The sequence below is a fragment of the Diceros bicornis genome, chromosome 36 (assembly GCF_020826845.1).
Source record: "Diceros bicornis minor isolate mBicDic1 chromosome 36, mDicBic1.mat.cur, whole genome shotgun sequence".
Taxonomy (NCBI): domain Eukaryota; kingdom Metazoa; phylum Chordata; class Mammalia; order Perissodactyla; family Rhinocerotidae; genus Diceros; species Diceros bicornis.
In genome coordinates this window covers 12,301,792-12,324,539 of record NC_080775.1, presented here as the reverse complement: position 1 = coordinate 12,324,539, position 22,748 = coordinate 12,301,792, and the positions used below count along the sequence as shown (strand labels likewise).

The 22,748-nt window shown below is 35.2% G+C and overlaps 1 protein-coding gene across 4 annotated transcripts in view; it reads left to right on the top strand.

Moving 5' to 3' along the window:
- The window catches only part of USP6NL (USP6 N-terminal like), a 163,338-nt gene that overhangs the window by 24,028 nt on the left and 116,562 nt on the right, over positions 1-22,748 (top strand). Inside the window, exon 1 of one of the 4 annotated variants that reach the window (XM_058532411.1) lies at positions 20,178-20,293. The exons of the other annotated variants lie outside the window; for them this stretch is intronic. Within the exon in view, the coding sequence (XP_058388394.1) occupies positions 20,221-20,293 (73 nt within the window). The 5' untranslated portion in view covers positions 20,178-20,220. Of the gene's footprint in view, positions 1-20,177; positions 20,294-22,748 lie in introns of those variants that run through there. 4 annotated transcript variants of the gene reach the window in all.

Below are 22,748 nucleotides of genomic sequence, written 5' to 3'. Positions count from 1 at the left end.
GCCGGAGAAGCGGTGCGTCGGTGCACGCCCGGGATCCGTGCCCGGGATCCAAACCCCGGCCGTCAGCAGCCGGGTGCGTGCACTTAACCGCTAAGCCACGGGGCCGGCCCGCTACATCAATTTCTTAGTTTAAGGCACTTCATTGTGTTAATACTGATCATTTAAAATGGAATATACTTTGCTTTTAGTTAATTTATCTTCTTTTTGACCACTTGTTGCAGAAAGTAAATAATTCTTAGTTTGATACTATGGGAAATTAAATATGAATTTAATGAATTATAAAATATAAATATATTAAATATGTTATTTAATATATTTATATTTTAAAAAATATAAAATATTATCTTGTTGGGAGATGGTTTGCATTACAGTAGTGATACTTTCCAAGACCCGCAGTGGATGCCTGAAACTGTGGATAGTACTGAACTCGATATATACTATGTTTTTTCCTATACATTCATACCTATGATAAAGTTTAATTTATAAGTTAGGCACAGTGAGAGATTAACAATAATAACTAATAATAAAATAGAACAATTATAACAATAAACTGTAATAAAAGTGCATGTGGTCTCTCTCTCTTTCTCAAAATATCTTGTCATACGGAACTCACCCTTCTTCTTCTTGTGATGGTGTAGATGATACATGCCTAAATGATGAGATGAAGTGAGATGAATGATGTAGGCCCTGTGGCAAAGAGTTAGGCTACTATTGACCTTCTGACAATAGTCAGAAGGAGGATCATCATCTAGACTGTGGTTGATTGCAGGTAACTGAAATCAGGAAAGCGAAACCTCGGATAAGGGGGGACTACTGTATGTTGTAGCTTCTTGTTTTGATACTTTTTCAAATTTACAGCAAGAAATGTTGTAAAAATAGTACCCCTAATTTTTCCCCATATACTTTTTACCCAGATTTACTAATTGTTTACACTTCGTCCATTTGATTCTCTCTCTCTCTTTCACGCACACCTACATCTATGTATATAAAAGAAATTGATTTGTAATTAAACAATACATTTTCTTTGAAAATCTAGTTTTCTTTGATTACATTTTATTATTAAATTCTTAGTATAAATGTAAATTACTATTATAATCTCAGTAAAGCTTCTGAATTAGTTTTGCTAGTTAATTCTTAAAATTTCAAACCATTTACCTAATACTATTATTGTTCAAAAGCCACATTATTTACGTAGCTTTTGTAGGCTTGTCATTCACATTTTTATTTTAGTTCTACAATATATTGCATAATATAGATAAACTTGGTATGTAAATCCATTTCAATTAAAATTTTTTGGTACAACACGAACCAGGGTGATCCAAATGACCATTGTAATAGTTTTAAGAGACACTGTTTTTAGGGGGAACTCGCAGATTCCATTCTGAGAGAGTAAGTTTTCCAATGGCAGTCGTCTTCAAGTTCCTGGAGTCCCAGAGACCCATGTGATGTATGGCCAGTGGCTTTACTTCCATAATGTGTCCCTCCTGCACCCCCCCATTTGCTTTACAGGAACACATATATTGGGTAAAACGAGGTATGCCCCTATTAAGCTAAATTGAGGAAACTCCTACACACTTTTCAGGGTTTGGGGGCCTACTTTTGTTACTCCTCAGAATTTGTGTCCTGGTTGCTTTCAGAAGTACTGTTGTTCCAAGTACAGGATCTTCTCTGGTTTATTCTGCTTATTCTCTTGGCAACCAGAGTTAGAGGGGAATATATATATTTAAAATTAATACTCTTAAATATTCATTTTGTTATCTCTTTCATTAATTTCAGAAAATAAATTTTGATTTTTACAGTGTTTTCTTGAATCTGTTTTGTTAGAACTGATGTACTGGTTTGAACAATTCCATCTTGTTTACATTAACTTCTCTAAAACTGAATTTCTATGTGAAAATATTATAGGTGTGACTTTTAGTATTTCTCCTTTATCAAAAGACGTGTAGTGGAAAGCACAACTTGTTGAAATTGTTACCACACAAAATTGAGGTTTTCTTGCTCGAGGCGCATAAAAAAAGCCAATTGTTACGGCATCAGCTTTTGGGAAAAGAAATCAGCTTTATTGCTGGATCGTTCTACAAGGAGACAGGGGCATATACTCTCAGATCTGTCTTCCCGATCCAGGGCTTGGGGCAAAATTTATGGGATGAAGGGCAGGGTGGTCTGAAGTGTGAAGATAGAAGATTGGAGGTAAGGAGAAGTGAGGTAATCGATGTTCTGCACAAGCGTAGTCAAGCTTCATGGCTCATCATAGGACTCATGTTGACAAAATGGCAGCATTACCATCATCTGAGGGTGGAGGTTTTAGCTCCTTGATGTCAAAAAGGTCACTTTTGGAGCATTTGTGCAGGCCCAGTTGATGGGTTGGTGGTCTTGACTGGCCTGAACTGGGCAAGGGGTCTCAGTTTCTGAAAAACCACTCTTAATTACTCTTTTGATAAGATGGGTTCAGTTGAACTGGTCCTAGGGGGCGGTGGGTTACAGTATTTGTTATATGGTCTATAACTAATAAATCTACATATAATTAACATCAAGGTATTTTGTGTTTTGGTGAGGAAGATTGGCCCTGAGGTAACACCTGTTGCCAATCCTCCTCTTTTTGCTTGAGGAAGGTTGTCCCTGAGCTAACATCTGTGCCCATCTTCCTCTATTGGAAGGCCTCCACAGCATGGCTTGATGAGTAGTGTAGGTGCGTGCCTGGGATCCAAACCTGTGAACCCGTCTGCCGAAGCGGAGTGTGCTAAACCTAACCACTATACCACTGGGCTGGCCCCCCCAGTTTTTTTTTTTTTTTTTTAAATAGTGTCTAGACAGCTGTATATTATCGCTTTCTGTGTTATACTCAGATAGACATTTTCTATTAAGGGCATTTGAACCTGTCCGTATATATGATGGATGTCATTGTGTAGTTGTCTCCTCATTTCCCAGAAGTGTGAAATTGATATTAAAAATTCCCCAGCCTCTGTCTTTTGTAAGGGCAGAAAAATTTTCCCTTTTTCCCCTCTAGGTTCTGTGGCTGGCCTAATAATTAAATTCATATAAGACAGATTAACAGGAGAAAAACAAACAAAAGTTTAATGACATATGTATACCTCCTGTATATATGGGAGAGACCCAGGAAAACTGAGTAATTCCTTGAAATGGCTGAAGTTATCACCTTAAATAGCATCTTCAGCTCAAGACAAGAGGATGTTGGGGGTGAGGATTCAGTTATGGGAGGTTACCAGGAAACAAGGGTCAGGTTGTTATGCATATTTAAGTCCTTGCCTTCTCCACTGATGAGAGTTTCTAGATTGAGTCATCCCTGTCTTCCTGGTACAGAGAGGGAGATACCCTTACAATGGAGATTCCTTTTATACATGTACGTGTCTCTTACGAAAGGGTAACTTCTACTTGGTTTTCAGAGCTTCTCTCATGTCTGCTGTTTTTTCTAAAAAATCAGCCTAAAATTTAATTCTTATGCCAAAGAGGCATATTTTGGGGTGACAAATTCTGCTCCCCTTCACTTTCTTCCTCAAAATTGGTCTAAAATAGTATTTTGGTGTTACATTTTTTGGCGATAGACAAGGTGACTATGAAAGGAATTCTTTTTAGCCTCTCTTTAAAGCTGTTGGCTAGAAAAAGTCTGGAATAGAGTGAAAACATGGTCCCTATTCTTCCCCTCACCTGTTTCCCACACCTGCTTCAAGCACTGAGCCATAAATTAGTTAAAAAAAAAGAAATGTGGTATAAGTTTGTATTATGATTGTGGTCCAGCAGTTAGGGGGTCAAATGGAATTGAGAACTTCCTACCTGACTTCTCTCTTATTCAGGTTCACAGGGAGTGGTCGTTGTGCAGGCAGTTGGTAATATTACCCCCTAAATTCAGAGGCTGACTTCTGCAGGCATTACCTGGGTACCCTGAAGTCACACCAGTTTTTTTTCTTAGTTACACATTTGGAGCATTTAGGTGTTAAACTTTAAACAATGGAATGTAAAAAGATTATAGTCAGACACTAATATGCACTCATATACATTTCTGTTAAATTGTGGAGCTTCTGGAGTCACAATGTCTTTTAAAAAGTACAGTTGTCTATTTCAGATTCTAGAAGAATGGAATAGAAGTGGAATTTATTGGATGCATTAGTAAAGGTTTTCACACTATTCGGTAAAGTACTGTGTTTGATCTCTTCACTGATTAATCCTGTTTGTTCTAATAAATGCAAAGTAAGGTAGAATATGTTTGCTTTGACTATAACTTAAATTTGAAAAAGCAAGCATCTATACGTACATTAAGTTTTTATGTAAACTTACAGTAGTTGATCTTGTGTATTTTTCTTAGGTAATAACTTTCTGTTATTCTCTTTATAGGATATGTAGATGTAGATGAGATATAGATAAGATGTGAAGTGTGCTGTATTAGGAAAGGAGGAACTAGATATTACCAGTGTTGGAAGGACATTGCAAACTTGCTTGCTTGTGACAATTATGGTACAACAAAATTTGAATTTGATTTTCAAACCTGCTTGATTTTGTTGTTTTAACTGTAATAACACAAGTTTATATGCTAAAGGATTGATTCAGAATGTTATATGTATTTCATTGGTATGCTTTATTATCAAAAAGGTTGTTTCTGGTGGTAGAAGTAACCTAGAAGCTATGAAAGAGGGTTTCCTTCCTGCTAACTAAGGAGCCTTCTTTTCTCCTGCGATTAGAGTCTCACCTCTGGGTAAGGAAAGATGCTTGTCCATGCCATGGAGGTTGCACACAGTCTTGGTCCAGGTTACCACACACGGAGGCAATAGAGCTGTTGTGATTTTTTTTTTTAAATCAGCCTTAGACCTTTTATGGAACTTTGTACCCATATGTACCTATAGGTATATGTTTTTATACGTATGGGGAACTTTGCTTAGGGCAGGAGAAAAACTCCATCCCAGCTTTCTAGGTGCCCCAGCTGATTTTGTTAAAAGGAACTTGGATCTCAAATGATTCCTTAGTAGAAGTAACTCTGCACCTTAAGAAAGCTACTTAAAAATGTTTGATTTGTATTACAAAAGTGGAGTCATGACTCTTTTCCCCTAAAATGTGATGACGTAAAAATTGTTAGCCATCAGAGCTTTTAGTCTAACTGAAATAATATGCTTTTCTAGCTCAGTGGTGAGCTGCATTCTGATGGAAAATAACAATGTTTAGATCTGCCAAGTTTTCCTTGTTAGGTTATTTTTTTCTTTCATTACTGTGTCTCTGTTATCAGCAGGTGAAATTTTACCTCTGATTACATAAAATTCTACCTCTCCTTCCCAACCAGTCCAACCTTATTTTTTCAATGGGATCAATTCTTTATTTTATTTTTTAAATTTCTGAACATGTATTTTAAGAAAAGTAGATAGCACTTATTTATTTTGGAACCATTTGAGGGCAGGTTGCATATATAATGCTCCTCAACCCATTTGGTATTTCAGTGTGTAGTTCTGAAGAACAAGGATGTTCTCTTACGTAACCACAGTGAAATCATGAGATAGATAAGTTGTGTTTACCTCGTCTACAGTTTTTTTTTTTTTTTTCAAAGAGCAGTGACCCACTTGAAGTGAAAGAGCCCTAGGAGAATAAGGAACTAGGCTAGGCATAGGTGGCTAGGTAGAAATCACTTTTAATTTTATTTATTTTCCCCCCAAAGCCCCAGTAGATAGTTGTATGTCATAGCTGCACATCCTTCTAGTCGCTATACGTGGGACACGGCCTCAGCATGGCCTGAGAAGCGGTGCGTCGGTGCGCGCCCGGGATCCGAACCCGGGCCGCCAGCGGCGGAGCGCGCGCACTTAACCGCTAAGCCACAGGGCCGGCCCTCGTCTCCAGTTTTTATTCCGTTGTTGGCAGTTTCCCTGATAGCGCCCTTGATGGCAGTTTTGCTCCTGCAGTGCAGGATCCAGCTGAGTGTTATTCACACATTGCGTTTACTTGTCAAGTCTCCTTAGTTTCCTCTAATCTGGAACAGTTCCTCACGTGTTCTTTATCTTTCACGACATGGTGTTTTTGAAGAATGCAGAGCAGTTCTTTTATCGAGTATCCCTCAGGTTAGGATTGTGTGAGGGTTCCTCTCATGGGGTCCGTCCTAACATGAGTGACTGGTTTGGGGGCATTCCTTCAGGAAGACTGTCTGGAAGAGAAAGGAAGACTAGCATAAGGATCTCTCCATTTCTTCCCATTTAGTTCTTTAACAGAAAAAGTTCCTATTTCTTCTTTAATTGAAATGGGATTCAAATCTCTTGCTTAAGAGTGGGATTTATTGTTCTGCTTGACTAGTTTCTGTTTTGCTTTTATTACAAAGGCTTGAGAAAAATGGCAGTGAAATATTTTCCAACATATGAGATGACCTTGAAAGGAGACAACATTTGGCTTTTATCAAGAGAAATTCCTTTTTGCACAATTCCTATTTTGAATTAGGTTGACAAAATCTCAAGATGCTGCTGAACGAATACTATGAAGGTATAAGTTATAACACTATTGAATTTAATTGTTTTATAAAGATAAGCCAGTTGCAGCTCTTCATATATAAATTGAGATTACGTCACTGAAGATTAGCCTTTTTTGTAAACTGGTGCCTCTTTGTCTTTGTCCTAATAAATTTTCTTTAGCTAAAAATAGAATAAATGAACATATCAAGACTCTGATTCTCATTAGGTTTCAGAGATTTATGGGTTATATTAGATTTTAATGTGAAATGTCAGGATACTTACCATCTATAGTTATGAATCCTAAAAGTTTAATAATTGCAAGGTGTATTGAAAGCTAGAAAATTAACTTGGAATATTGCAAAATTAAGAGATTCAAATCTTGCTTTTTAGACAACTTTGAGACACATGATGCTTATAAATTAATTTCTTAAAATGTTTTAAGAGTCATGGTGTTTGAGTTTGATGTAAAGCAAATTTGAAGGAAGAGAATATATGATTTTGAACAAATAATAATTATGTTTTTATTTTAGTACTAACTGTTTAGTACTAACAGATACTTAATGAGTGTCTCCATGTACTGCTGCTGTGTCCTGAACAGAGGGAACAACGTGCGTGAAGACCTGGAGATAAGAGGTTGAGATTAAGATGAAGAAATTAAGGAAAACAGCATTGGGTAGCAGTAGGTGGTTGGAGGAGATTAAGTTTGTAATTTTAGTTTAGATAAATACCCCACTGTTGCCTCCAGTTTATACTCTATTTTACCTAATCTCGTCTAAAATAATCTATTTTCTTCATCTTCCCCAAACGCCTTTTGTTGTTTTTTTTAAAAGTATAACCATAACGTTAAAATAAACACATTTTGGAAATGGAGAAAAGAAGTCATAATCCCAATACATGAAAGCAGACATTAGGTTTTTTGCATATGACCCTTTGGTATTGTCCAGATAGTATGTATTTTTATATGATCAAATTTTAATGTATGTGCAATTTTATATTTGGATTTCTAACATTTGACTTGTGTTTAGACAGTTATATTTCCTAATTGTTTTTCATAATTAGAATTCATAATTATCATATTCCTTAAAGGTAGTGATGCATCATAACTTATTTAATGATTTCCCTATTTTTTGGTATTTTAGGATTGTTCAATTTTTAAAAATGTTTGCAGAATGAATATCACTGGTGAATTTGCCCTTTATCTTAAAAAAACAAAAATCTAAAATTAGTTCCCTAGGCTAGATTTATAGTGTTGAAATGTTTTGCCTATGTCTTCCTGTCCTTCTTAAAAGACTGCACTAATTTATAGTTATTCTGGTAATTGGAGCACAACGATACCAGTTTCACTGTGTTTAGCTTAGGAGGCTCAAAATGACGTTTTAAAGTTGCTTTCAGTTGCATATATTCGATTTTTAGACAAGGTAACTTTTTTTTAAGTTGTGGTAAAATACACATAACATAAAATTTACCATCCTAACCCTTTTTAAGCGTATAGGTCACTGGCGTTAAGTATATTCACATTGTTGCGCAGTCAAGCTCCAGAACTCTTTTTATCTTGGAAAACTGAAACTCTGTACTCATTAAACAACTTCCTCTTCCTCTCCCCCCGTCCCCTGGCAACTGCCATTCTACGTTCTGTCTCTATGAGCTACTCAAGGTATCTCATGTAAGTGGGATCATATGATATTTGTCTTTTTGTGACTGGCTTATTTCTCTTGGCATAATGTCCTCAAAGTTCAACCATGTTAGAGCATGTGTCAGAATTTCCTTCCTTTTTAAGGCTGAATTATATTCCACTGTATGGATTACCACATTTTGTTTGTTCATTCATCCATTGATGCATACTTGGTTTGCTCCCACCTTTTGGCTGTTGTGAATAATGCTGCTATGAACATGAGTATACAACCATCTCTCTGAGATCTTGCTTTCGGTTCTTTTGAGTCTATACACAGAAGTAGAATTGCTGGATCGTATAGTAATTCTATGTTTAATTTTTTGAGGAACTGCCATACTGTTTTCCATAGTGGCTGCACAGTTTTACATTGCACAAAGGTTCCAATTTCTCCACATCTTCGCCAATACTTCTTATTTTCTATTTTTTTAGATAATAACCGTCCTAATGGATGTTAAGGTGGTATCTCATTGTTAGGATAACTTTTTTAATGTGCTTACTATTTACATTTTCTTTTGCATCATGTCCTTCTAAAATAGTCTTCCAGAATGCTTATTGAAAAATCGCAGATTTTTACTTTGGATGATGCTTTTGCATTTTCAAAATTTTATTATGAAGCAATGTAATTTTTATATATTTATTGGAATTTTGTATGTTTCTTTGGAGACACAGGTCATTTTGTGATGGTCAGAGGAGAGATAATGCATAGTATACAGAAGAGGCAGAGGTAGAAAAAGATTTCAGAAAGGGAAGAAGAATGGCCAGTAAGAGGTACCAAATATCAGTTTTGCCTGATGTACTGTTCTGTCACAGACTCTGTTGGTGGTCTTCCTTCCCTGATGTAATTAATGTGTTATGGTGATTCCAGACTTTCGGAAACTCTGGAAAGATCTCTTTGAATGTTAGAGGGACTTCTGTGTATATACACAAGCACTTTTGTGAATTCTATGGAAATACCTATGTCTTTATATTTCTGTGTTATGTATGTATGTTTGTGTGCGTATGAACATTTGGTCTAAAATGTAATGTTATATTGAATTATGATCTATTCCAAGGGATAAATATAGATTTAAATGCTTTTTAATATTTTTTATGGTGATGAATTTTTTTATATTGATGTCATAAGAGTTTATAACATTGTGAAATTTCAGTTGTACATTATTTGTCAGTCACCATTTAAATGGGCCCCTTTACCCCTTATACCTACCCCTCAACCCCCTCCCCTCTGGTAACCACTAATCTGTTCTCTTTGTCCATGCATTTGTTTATCTTCCACATATGAGTGAAATCATACCGTGTTTGTCTTTCTCTGTCTGGCTTATCTCAGTTAACATCATACCCTCAAGTTCCATCCATGTTGTTGCAAATGGGACGATTTTGTCTTTTTTATGGCTAGGTAGTATTCCATTGTATATATATACCACATCTTCTTTTATCCGTTCATCAGTTGATGGGCACTTGGGTTGCTTCTGCATCTTGGCTATTGTGAATAATGCTGCAATGAACATAGGGGTGCATAAGTGTCTTTGAATTGTTGATTTCAAGTTCTTTGGGTAAATACCGAGTAGTGGGATAGCTGGGTCATATGGTATTTCAATTTTTAATTTTTTGAGAAGTCTCCATACTGTTTTCCATAGTGGCTGCACCAGTTTGCATTCCCACCAGCAGGGTATGAGGTAATATCTCATTGTAGTTTTGATTTGTGTTTCCCTGGTGATTAGTGATGTTGAACATCTTTTCATGTGCCTGTTGGCCATCTGTATATCTTCTTTGGAAAAAATGTGTGTTCATATCCTCTGCCCATTTTTTGATTGGGTTGTTTGTTTTTTTTTGGTGTTGAGTTGTATGACTTCTTTATATATTTTGGAGATTATATCCCCTTGTCGGATATATGATTATTTGCAAATATTTTCTCCCAGTTGGTGGGTTGTCTTTTCGTTTTGTTCCTGATTTCCTTTGCCTTGCAGAAGCTCTTTAGTCTGATGAAATCCCATTTGTTTAGGTTTTCTTTTGTTTCCCTTGCCTGAGTAGATGTGATATTTGAAAAGATCCTTATAAGACCGATGTCAAAGAGTGTACAGCCTATATTTTCTTCTAGGAGTTTTATGGTTTCACATCTTACCTTCAAGTCTTTAATCCATTTTGAGTTAGTTTTTGTGGATGGCAAAAGATAATGGTCTACTTTCATGTTATTTGACCACTTTGTTAGAATCTGGAGTGGGTCAGATTGCCTGGATGCTGTGTTTTCTCTGAGTTCTTGATTTTGAAAAATTTACATTTTCTTATTTTGACTAGAATAGTCATATTTTTCTGTCTGTATTTGTGTGTTCTTCTGCATGTGGCTTTGGAAAGTCAGAAGAGAGGTCATTTCTACACAAAGGAAAGCTTCCTTTAAAAATTCAAAATGTGGTAATTCAGAACGTTAGGGCATAGTCTCCTGTCATCCTGTACTTACTTGCAGGAGTCATCTCAGTTGTAATTCAATAATTCGTTGTGTAATTATGTGTTTAATGCTAGTTGTTTTTGGTAGAATGGAAGGAGGTTGATCACTCCTGTAATACCAGCAATTGGCATGTACCTCCTAGGCATTGTGTATACTAGGTACTTAATACATTTGTATGGATGAGCAAGATTTTATTGCCTTTAAAATGTACTTAGGGTATACAGTCAGTACATTAAGAATTTCTAGATGTTGTGAAGATAAATTGGGATAATATATTTTTATTTCCCATGTTTGTGAATCGTACTTTGCACATATTTATGATAGTTGCCACCGAGCTACAGAGAGTACAGAAGTTTCCACCGAGCTGCAGAAGTTTCTTGGCTGCTTGTTGTAAGCAAAATGAATTGCCCTTTGATAAAATATTTTTAAAAGCTACTTTTGAAAAAACTGGTAACTTAATTACATTAATACAGGTAATTTTGTTCATAAACAATTACTATCATCTAATATGCTTTGAGATTATGTGAGAGAAGGATAACATTGTCATTCATAAACGCGTATTTTTATGTGTTTATGAGCCACATATTTTGTGGCTCTTTCCACATCCTACAACGTTAGGACATTTTACTTTCATATCTTGTTTGTTTTGCCTTACTTTTTTCCTATGAAAAAAATCTGCAAAGATGGTTGGTTAGCTTTTGACAGTGTTAAATTTTTTTTTTTTTTTTGGTGAGGAAGATTAGCCCTGAGCTAACATCCATTGCCAATCGTCCTCCTCTTTTGCCTGAGGAAATTTAGCCCTGAGCTAACATCTGTGCCCATCTTCCTCCGTTTTGTGTGTAGGACACTGCCACAGCATGGCTTGATGAGTGGTATGTAGATCTGCACTCTGGATCCGAATCTGTGAACCCTGGACCACAGAAGCAGAGCGTGTGAACTTAACCACTACGCTACCCAGCCAGCCCCGATGGTGTTAATTTTTAAATAGCCAGTATGAGTTATTAAGAATGACTGTAAAAGTACCTGAACACTGTTTGGACAGAAAATATTATAGATTTCAGATATAGAAAAAGATATAGAGACAAAAGTCAACAACTGTTATCTTTTATAAACAACATATATTGTATTTCATATTGATGAGTTTGTAGAGATTGATTTTCAAAATTCTAGAACAAAGTGATTATATCCCACCTGTAAAATTTAAGTAGAATGAGGAAGAAATAAAGTATATTAACTGATTTATTAACCCAAGAGGAGACCAGTCAGAAATGAGTTTATAGTTTAATGTTGAATGATTTTTTTATTTGCAACCCAATTGACATCTTGAGTATTTACAGATTATTTTTGTCACAACAAGTGTGGCCTCTCACATTTTTTTCTTCTCATTTATCTACATGTTCTGAAAAAAATGACAGTAGTTTAATTCTAAAATATATTTCCAGGAAAGCCAAAAAAGTTTTCTGAAAAGTGGGTAGAAAAAATCTGAATTGTTGCCAAGAATGAAAGGATGCTGGGTTGTTACTCATATGATCAAAAAATTTTGTGGACAGAGCACAGTGCAGCTATCCTTGTCTGTGTTTATTGTATAAAAAAGATGTTGATGAAATATTTTAAAGTGTGAAAACACATATCAGTTCCAAAAGAGTATGCATAATATTACCTCGTTTTTGTAAAAATCAACAAAGAAAAGTATATGGATAAAGTCTAAAAGGTTGTCAGTTGTGCTTATCTCTGTTTGGTGGGCCTAAGAGAGATTTTTGTTTTCCTTTGGCTTGTTTTTGGTACTTATTTTCTACAGTGAACATGCATTATTTTTATAATAAGAAAAACTATTAGAGATGTATATTGACAAAAAGAAGAAAATAGAGACCTTTTAAATTAGTTCGTAATTCTTTAAGATTCTAGGGAGTTGGTTTGAATTATCTACATTATTTGTTATGAATAGTAGTATAATTTTGCTTTAAAATAATACTGATTCTCTTGTACTTCTTTATAGTTAGGGCCAAGAACGATGTTCCAGTGAACTTCTTCATAGTTTTATTAAATAAATGAGAGAAAGAATGCAAATGAGGTCACATTCAATCTTGTTCTTGCCCTCTTCCTGTTTTTTTCTTTTTTTTTTGATGAGTGTGGAATGGTGGGAAAAGATTTCTTTCCTCTGCCTAGCTGTTTTTTCTTTACAACATTTGACATACAGTTCCTGTTATTGATCCCTTTTCATCTGAAAGAACTTGATTTTTGCCTTGTTTTCGTTTGGAGAAAGGAAAATGGCATACGTTGGAAGGTCTGAATAGGTGCAGAGAGTGCTTATATTTCCAGGCTGTTGTGTTTCTCTCTCTTTGTTGGTGTCTCATTCTTGTTCTCTCACAGCCTTCTCTCTTGTATCCCCTCTGGGAATGCTGGATTTGGAAGTGATTGGGAGGAAAAGTAAGTCAGCGGTTTTGGGGGTTAGCCAAAAGTTAGTGGTTTTGGGGTGGCCATGTATAACAAAAATACAAATGTAGAAAACAAGATGGAGGTAAGAATCTTTCTGTTAAAAAAAGGAACCAGCTCACAGTTGTTCGCAGGCAGCCATTGCAAGGGAAACCTAACATTTCTTGTCCACTGATCCACGTTGTGTCTCCCGTATATATGGGCAATTAATATTTGTGTTTTAAGCACTCGCCCTCTAGTGAAACTCTGTACTTTTTGGATTTATCTTTATATTATTCAGATAAAGTCTGAAGAGTAGGGTGTAGATTAAATATAGATTTCCTTTGTCATTTTTTTTAAATGACTATTTTGTAGAACAGTTTTAAGTTTACAGAAAAATAGAATGGAAAGTACTGAGAGTTCCCTTATACCCCCTCATGTTACTCCCCACCTTCCCAGTTTCCCGTTACTGACGTCTTGAGTTAGTGTGGTACATTTACTGCAATCGATGAACCAGTATTGGTCACAAGGTCCATAGTTTACATTAGGGTTCACTCTTTGTGTTGTATGTTCTATGGGTTTTGACAAATGTATAGTGATGTGTATCTACCATTATAGTATCATACAGAGTAGTTTCATGCCCTAAAAATTCCCTGTGCTCCAGCTATTCATCCTTCTCTCCCTCTTCCCAAACCCTTGGCAACTACTGATCTTTTTACTGTCTCCATAGTTTTGACTTTTCCAGAATGTTATATAGTTGGAATCATACAGTATGTATGATTTCAGATTGGCTTCTTTCACTTAACGGTATACATTTAAGGTTCCTTCATGTCTGTTTGTGGCTTGATAACTCATTTCTCTTTAACACTAATATTCCATTGTCTGGACAGACCACAGTTTATTAATGCCTTCACCTACTGAAGGACAGCTTGGTTGCTTCCAACTTTTGGCAATTATAAATAAAACTGCTATAAACATTCATGTGCAGGTTTTGGTGTGGACATAAGTTTTCAGTTCATTTAGGTAAATAACAAGGAGTACAATTGCTGAATCGTATGGTAAGAGTTTGTTTAGTATTGTAAGAAACCACCAAATTGTCTTCCAAAGTGGCTGTACTATTTTGCATTCCTACCAACAATGAATGAGAGTTCCTGTTGCTCCACATCCTCACCGGCGTTTGGTGGTGTCAGTGTTTTGGATTTTAGCCATTCTAACAGGTATGTAGTAGTGTCTCATTGTTGTCTTAATTTGAAATTCCCTAATGACATATGATGTTAAGCCTCTTTTCATATGCTTACTTGCCATCTGTATATCTTGTTTGGTGAGTTGATATGGATTTTTAAAAAACCAAAATGTAATTTCTTCTTTTTTTAAAACAATAGTAAAATGTGTTCTCTGTTGAAAAATATAGCAAAAAGAGGAAAGTAAAAATTCCAATGTAATGCCACCATTCAGAGGAAAAATCATTGGTAACATTCTGATATTTTTTTCTTTGTGCACCCATCTCTCTCTTTTTCTCCCCCATATATATATAAATAAGTGGCAGTAGTGGAGTCGTAATATTCTATACCTTTCATGTTTACTTATCTTCATATAGTTAGCTTTTCTTATGTCATTCTTCTAGAACAGTGGTTCTTAACCTTGGCTGAATGTTAGGATCATTTGGGGGAGCTTTTAAAATTTGTGATGCTTAGGCTGCACGCTATGACAATGAAGTCAAAATCCCTGTGGATGGAACCAGGCATCATACTTTTTTAAACTCCCCAGGTAATTTCAATGTGTACTGAGAACCACTGGTCTCAATCTTTAAGAGAAAGTATAATTCCCAAAAGATTACCTAAAACATGATACCCTTTTTATAAAGTTCAAAACAACCAAACAGCAACACAAGAATATGTGTGTAATTTTATTTATATGTGTATATATATGTGTGTGTGTATATATATATATATATATATATGTGAAATCAAGGGAATGATAACTGTTGGATTCAGGATGATTGTTACTTTGGGTTGAAGCAGGGGGATGATGAGTTGGTGGTTGGGGGGACCATAGGTTAAATGTAGATTATTGAGAAGGTCCTGGTTTTGTTTTGGGTGGTTGCTTTGTGGTGTTTATGAAATTCTTAAAAATAATTAAATAATTGAATGAATAAATAAAACTGGGCCGTACATGGACCAATGATAAGAACTAAGAAGTATGATTAAACCAATTCTTTGTGCCAGAGGCCCAATAAGGAAAAGTATTAAATAAACAAACTGTTTGTTACATTTGCCTTGTAAGTGTATCCAGTGGGGTTTAAATATCACAGTGGTTTGATACCCAATACCACCCATTTAAAAAGTGAACAAGCTATTCTTTAGCCGCTGGAGATTTTACATATTTTCTTTTTTTCCTGAAATTATATATCCATTCTGTTTTCCTCACAGATTTTTATCCTAATGCAGTTGATCAAAACAACACATATATGATAAATTTTGATACATAATTACTAACTATAAACTAATATTTTATTAGAAACTCATACCTTAATGAGTGGAATGGGCTGGTGTTACTTATCATGGCTTGATTAAAGGGATTGTTTAATTACCCCACCCCCCCACGATTTTACCCTTTGGAGCACTGCACCATAGTAAGATGGTTGAAGGTTGGCCTTTTTCTTGTAAAATGGGAGAAAGGAGATTGTGTAATGGGAGATGGGAGTAGAGGATCCAGCAGATCTCCTTTAGCCACAAGTACATATGGAAGTTAAGAACCTGGGAATTTATTATTTTAAGACTGTCCATGCCAAAGTAACGCCAGGGGTATGTGTACCTTCAAATTTTGCATTCCAGGAGGGTTCAGAATGATCTATGGGGTGAAGGGAGCAAATATGGGAATGTATATGTATGTATGTATATGTATATATACATATACAGAGTTAACTGAAACACAGCATGTATACAAACATGTAATTCTTTTTACATTATCTTATCCTTTAAAATTACTATTTTGTATGATTTAAACATGTAAATATGAATACATGTATATCATTTATAAACAAATATACATACATTGGGATATGTAGTCAGAATTTAACTTTTTGTTTTGAAATAATTTCAGACATAGGAAAATGTTGCAAGAATAACACAAACACTTCTCATATATGCTTTTACCTTTCCCAAATGTTAACCTTTTGCCACATTTGCTTTCTCATTCTTTATTAATATTATTTTATTTTTCTGAACCATTAGAGAGTAAATTATTTACCCCTAAATACTTCAGGGTATATTTCCTAAAATTCAGGATGTTCTGTTATATAACTACAGACTAAGGGTCTTAGTCAGGAAATTAACATTGATTATCTATAGATTGTATTCAAATTTTACCAGTTGTCCCAAAATGTTACATGTTTCCCTTCATCCATTTCTGGTCCAATTTCTAATCTGGGCTCATGTGTTACGTTTAGTTATCCCAGCTCTTTCCTCTAATCTGTATTAGTTTCTCAGTCTTTCTTTGTCTTTCGTGATCTTGACATTTTAGAGTACAGCTCAGTTATATATATTAGAATATGCGCTCAAGTGATTTTTTTTTATTGAGGTCACATTGATTTATAACACTGTGTAAGTTTCAGGTGTACATCATTATATTTTGCCTTCTGTATAGACTACATCATGTTCCCGTGATGAGTCTAGCTGCCATCTGTCACCATGCAAATGTGTCCCTTTACCCCTTTCACCCTCACCCCCACCTCCCTTTCCCTCTGGTAACCACCAATCTTTTCTCCATATCTATGTGTTTGTTTGTTTGTTTATCTTCCACATATGAGTGAAGTCATGTAGTATTTGTCTTTCTCCATCTTACTTATTTTGCTTAGCAAAATACCCTCAACATCCATCCATGTTGTCACAAATGGCAAGATTTCATCTTTTTTTATGGCTGAGTAGTATTCCATTGTGTATATGTATATGTATCTATCTATATATATATACAGATACACACATGCACACACACACCACATCTGTATCCATTCATCCGTCTATGAGCACTTAGGTTGTTTCCAATTCTTGGCTATTGTGAGTGATGCTGCAGTGAACATAGGGGTTTATATATATTTTCAAATTAGTGTTTTCGGATTCTTTGGAAAAATACTCAGAAGTGGAATAGCTGAATCATTCTATTTTTAATTTTTTGAGGAATCTCCATACTGTTTCCATAGTGGCTGCACTCCCACCAGCAGTGTATGAGTTTCCTTTTCTCTCCCTCCTCTCCATCACTTGTTATTTCTTGTCTTGTTAATAAGAGCCATTCTGACGGACGTGAGGTGATATCTCATTGTAGTTTTGATTTGCATTTCCCTAATAATTAGTGATGTTGAACATCTTTTCCTGTGCCTGTTGGCGATCTGTATATCTTCTTTGGAAAAATGTCTGTTCAAATCCTTTGCCCATTTTTTAGTCGGGTTGTTTGTTTTTGGTTGTTGTTCAGTTGTATGACTTCTTTATGTATTTCGGATATTAACCTCTTGTTTGATATATGATTTGCACTTATGTTCTCCCAGTCGGTAGGTTGTCTTTTTGTTTTGTTGATGGTTTCCTTTGCTGTGCAAAAGCTTTTTAGTTTGATGTAGTCCCATTTGTTTATTTTTTCTTTTGTTTTCCTTGCCTGAGGAAACATATTTCAAAAGATAGTGCTAAGACTGATGTCAAAGAGCATACTGCTTGTTTTCTTCTAGGAGTTTATTTCAGGTCTTACATTCAAGTCTTTAATCCATTTTGAGTTAATTTTTATGTATGGTGTAAAATAATGGTCTACTTTCATTCTTTTGCATGTGGTTGTCCAGTTTTCCCAACACCATTTACTGAAGAGACTTTCCTTTCTTCCTTGTATATCCTTGGTTCCTTTGTCAAAAATTCTCTGTCCGTAAATGTGTGGGTTTATTTCTGGGCTCTCAGTTCTGTTTCATTGATCTGTGTGTCTGTTTTTCTGCCAGTACCGTGCTGTTTTGATTCCTATAACTTTGTATTATACTTTCAAATCAGGGAGTGTAATACTTCTACCTTTGTTCCTTTTTCTCAGGATTACTTTGACTATTCGGGGTCTTTTGTTGTTCCATATAAATTTTAGGATTCTTTGTTCTATTTCTGTGAAAAATGTCATTAAGATTTTGATAGGGATTGCATTGAATCTGTAGACTGCTTTAGGTAAAATGGATATTTTACCTAGGTTAATTCTTCCAGTCTATGAGTACTCAAATATTTTTACTGATGCAGCGTGTGATAAAAAAATGAGAATGAGAGGAACAAGAAAAGGCTAGTGGTTGCTTAACAGAAGTTAAGGACTGAAAGTGGTGAACCAGTGTGTTCCAACTGATTGCTGTTCCTCTCTGTGCTGATTAGATGTGGAAGATAGAGTTGGCTGAGAGGATAATGTCCTGTGTATCCCCTTCCTTACATGGAAAGAGAAAAATATTGGGAGAGAGCAAAGCTAACAGAAAGTGCCTTTCAAAAAGATCATTTTTTCCAGAAGAGTGGAAATTTCTCAGGAGCTGGAAATGCAAAGAACTGGAAAGTAAAGCCAGTAGATACTTAACACCTATTTCATGTTCAGAACTGCCCTAGGAAACAGGGCAGAGGATAGAAAGAATTGGGGGAACTTGGTTTGAGGAGTTTTGATTTAAATGTTGATTTGTCTATATCATGTCTTCAAAGGGAATCATTAAAGAGCCACACTTTGATTTGAAGTTTAAAACTTAGTCTTTGAGCCATCTGAACTCTTCCTTTGATTTAGTTTGCTAGTACAAACATGCTCTTTAAAGATAAGTGATAGTTAGCATAATTGCCCTGTTTTGTCCTCCATTTGCAAACATTTTCTCACTGTCATGGATTTGTAGCACTGATGTCTTAAATTAACACCCATATGGAGAGTACATTATGGGTAGATATATATGCACATGTTGTAGCACCTCTTCTTTGAAGAGCTGAAACTTTACCCCGAATTTTAAAACTATACGTTTTTACAGAGGAGTCTTGGTGTCAGAAAGCAGAAGGCTTTGAGTTTTGGATGATGCTATGTTTTACTTCCAACCTTGGTTGATTGTCGGTGTACCTCAGTTGTCCAATGAAAAGTGAAAAAATAACTGTGTGGAGGCAAAGGAACTGCCTTTGATTTGCTCTGGGATCCATTATTTTATGATACATTCAAAATATCAAAATATTAAATGGGAAGGAAAGAAAACTAGGAAAAGAAAGTTGGCAGTACAGTAAGGGGAACAAATTGCTGGTGGGGAATCACGTCAGTAAATATAACATTTAACCATACTAACCTGAATGTCATTTTTCTCTTTTAGTTAACTCTGTAGTTTTTACTTTGAAAAGGGCTGCTATGTGATAAATAGAACATGTAACAAACATATTAAATATTAATTGAGCATTGTTGCAACTTGGCTGTTGCCAAGATCATATGGCAGAAACAGTGGTTATACTTGATTTGAAATTCTCTGGCCCATGCCTCTGATGGTGAGACTAATGAATTTGCACACTCCTGTGTTGATTTCTAGTGTGCAGCGTGAACTTAGACTTCTCTTTGTGTACTAGGATGTCAGAGGTGTGTGTGTGAGGAGGAGGGCCAGGAATTTATAGGATATTTTTTGAGGTACCGTATCTTTTATGCAGATTTGGGAGCTTAACAAATTAGCTTGGAGTTAACAAGATAGAGTTTTATTTTTATCTACATTTTGTTCTCTGTGTTTCAAATATGAGATTTTCAAGAAATTGGAAAAATGTATTAAGTCTTTGACAGTGCAGGGTATTTTGGTTGACTACTCCTGAGTGTGTTTTTAAAAACTTGTACGTAGCATCTGTGATCCACTATAGGAGAATTTATAGCACAGCATTTTATTTTTCCTGTCATGACTTCTGTGAGGAAATGTTTTCACTATGCTTAGTGATTTGCAGAAGATTACTCACATTTTGTTTTGTTTTGTTTATAACTAGTTAATGCTTTGCAAAGTCATACATTTTGGTCTTTGAGGATGGTGGTTTTCACATGTGCTGAAATCACTTTGAATCCATCATTTCAAGAAGATACAGCCTATCCTTGCGTTGTTTCTTGTTAACTGCTTCAGAGCCTCCATGGATAGCTAAGCAAAGCGCTTTTTTCTCTGAAGTTGAACTGTGTTCCTGCCTGAGCTTCCTGAAAGCAGAAATGCAGTGAGCTCTTAGTGATGAAACCTGTTGGATTTCTGGAGGAAGCAGCTGGAGTCTTTGGCTTGTTAGCTAGCAATGATTCAAGTCTTGCAGATTGTAAAGGAGCTGGTGACACCATCGAGGCAAAAAGCAACCACAGTGAAGGAAGGTAGGAACATCATCAGAACGAACAATCGGAGGGAGCGCTTTAAGGCATTCAGAGATTTTTGCAAATATTGACCTAAAGAACAGCTGTAAAAGAGGAGTTTTGAGTTATCATGTATGCTTTTGCTCTTCTGACATATTATGGTATCTGAAAAGGATCAGGTAATGGCATAATTGTTAACACGCCTCATTATTACTGTTTTAAAACCACAAATTAGAAGCATATCATTTTATTAAAAGGTACGAAGAGTAAGAAGAGGTTGTAACATAGCTGCTACACCAGTATTTTTCACACTGTAAAGATTCTCTTGCATTATGTATTTTGGAGGTAGAAGAATTTATATAATCCTCTTTTCTTTTAATTTTAAAGTATAAATGTTCATGTCAGAAATCAGTAGGGAACAAGCTAGTTTTCTGCCTATAGCAGGACAAAAGAACTAGATGGTTCTTATTTGTGTGAACAGCTGATAAAATAATAGTTATAAATATGAATTCAGCCAGTGTATGGTAGATTTTATTGCCTTTTTTAGTGAATAATTGCCTTGTTTATGATGATATGCTTAATCAACGCTGTTTATCTTTAAAAGAGTCCTATATTTATAGCCTGTGTCAGTTTGGGATATGCTGAAATACATTTTCAAAATCTTTTTTAATTGCATGTCTGACTTACAGATCTTAAAATGAACTAATGCAGAAACGTCTTTGAAAAAATACTTGTATATTTTGCTTTTTAAACATCTGAAATAGTAAATATCCAAAATGACAATTAGAAATTGGTTTAAAAAATATAGGCCATCAAGTAAGTTTATAATACTGGCAATTTCACTAATTTTATCTATGGTTTAAAATCAGTTGATAAATTTATATATCAACTATTTCCTATGTAAGATAGCATTCTGTCTCTATGCTATCTGTATAGTGTAAGTATACCTCAGATGATATAAAATATAGATTAGTTTGGATTTTTTAAAAACTTGATATGATCTGTGTTTTAAGTAAAGCTTATGAGATTGCTTTTAAATCCTAAGTAAAATGATTTAGGGTAATGGCATGAAATAATATTGTGACATCTAGTATAATCAACCATATACAGACTATTACAGTTGAAAGAAACCTTAGAAATCTTGTCTGTTCTCATTTTATGGAGGAATATGGTATTTAAATGGACAAAAATGCATCTCAAAAAGCAGAGAAACTATTGTCATTTATCTTTGAAAATGTGATAGTATAATTTAGGATACTTTGCAATTATTTACCTCCTGTTTTAAATTCCCCCACTGCCCCCAAAGCCCCAGTAGATAGTTGTATGTCTCAGCTGCGCATACTTCTGGCTGCTGTACGTGGGACGCGGTCTCAGCATGGCCAGACAAGTAGTGCGTCGGTGCGCGCCCGGGATCCGAAACTGGGCCGCCAGCAGCAGAGCACGTGCATTTAACCGCCAAGCCACGGGGCCGGCCCTACCTGCTGTTTTGTACTTTATTTCTCTTCCCTTTTCTTCTGAAATAGAAGACTGCCTTCTTAACTTTATAGCAGGATTCCAAGAATTAGGCACTTTTTAAAAAGCTTACTGTTTTTACTCTTTCTGGAGAATATAAATTAGTTAATGTAATCCCAATCTGTTTGAAAATGTCAGATTCATATGGTCTGACCTTTACAGACAGAATTTTTTTATTGGAATGTTTCTTCTAGTTTATATGTTTTCAGTCACAATTATAGTTACTTGGAATATACCCAGGGAAAGAAGAATAATATTCTTCTTTCAAAATGCATACACATCACACACATACACACACACGCACAAATAATGTAATCATATTTGGCAGGAAACGCCATATGAATGTAGGAAAAAGAGTACTAAGAGATATTATATACTAAGATAGTAGAATGGCTTTTGTTCTTAGATTTTTTTTTCCTATTTTTTCAGACAGAATTTTCTGTGACTGAGGACAACAGAGGCAGCTTATACATAGATTTTTTCCTAGAAGCTTCTTTTTTCAAACCTATTCTAATAGTGTTTTTAATCATTTAGCTAACGTATTTACTGTTAATTTTATCCTTTTGAAAAATGTTACATTTTGCCAATTCTTAATATTGATAAACTGCTTGAGAAAAGCAAAGTCCTACAAATAGATATAAAGCAATGACTCATAAGAAGAGAGTTTTTAACTCAATTCTTTAAAATATGAATTTGGATGGATGTAGAGAAGGCAACATTTCAGTGTTTTGTATTCACATTAATATTAGTAAATAATATGGAAAAATTGATTTGTGAAGGAAAATATCAAAGTTGGGGATGAAATAATTATGATAAGTGGTTTCAGAAATTTTCCTCAGTTTTCTTTGGTATAAGATGGTAAACCAACTTAATATATTTTATTATAAGTAGGACCCAAGGGTATAGTTCAGAATTATTTTGGGGAGGGAGAGAAATTATGGAGTATTCATGAATATTTTCTGTA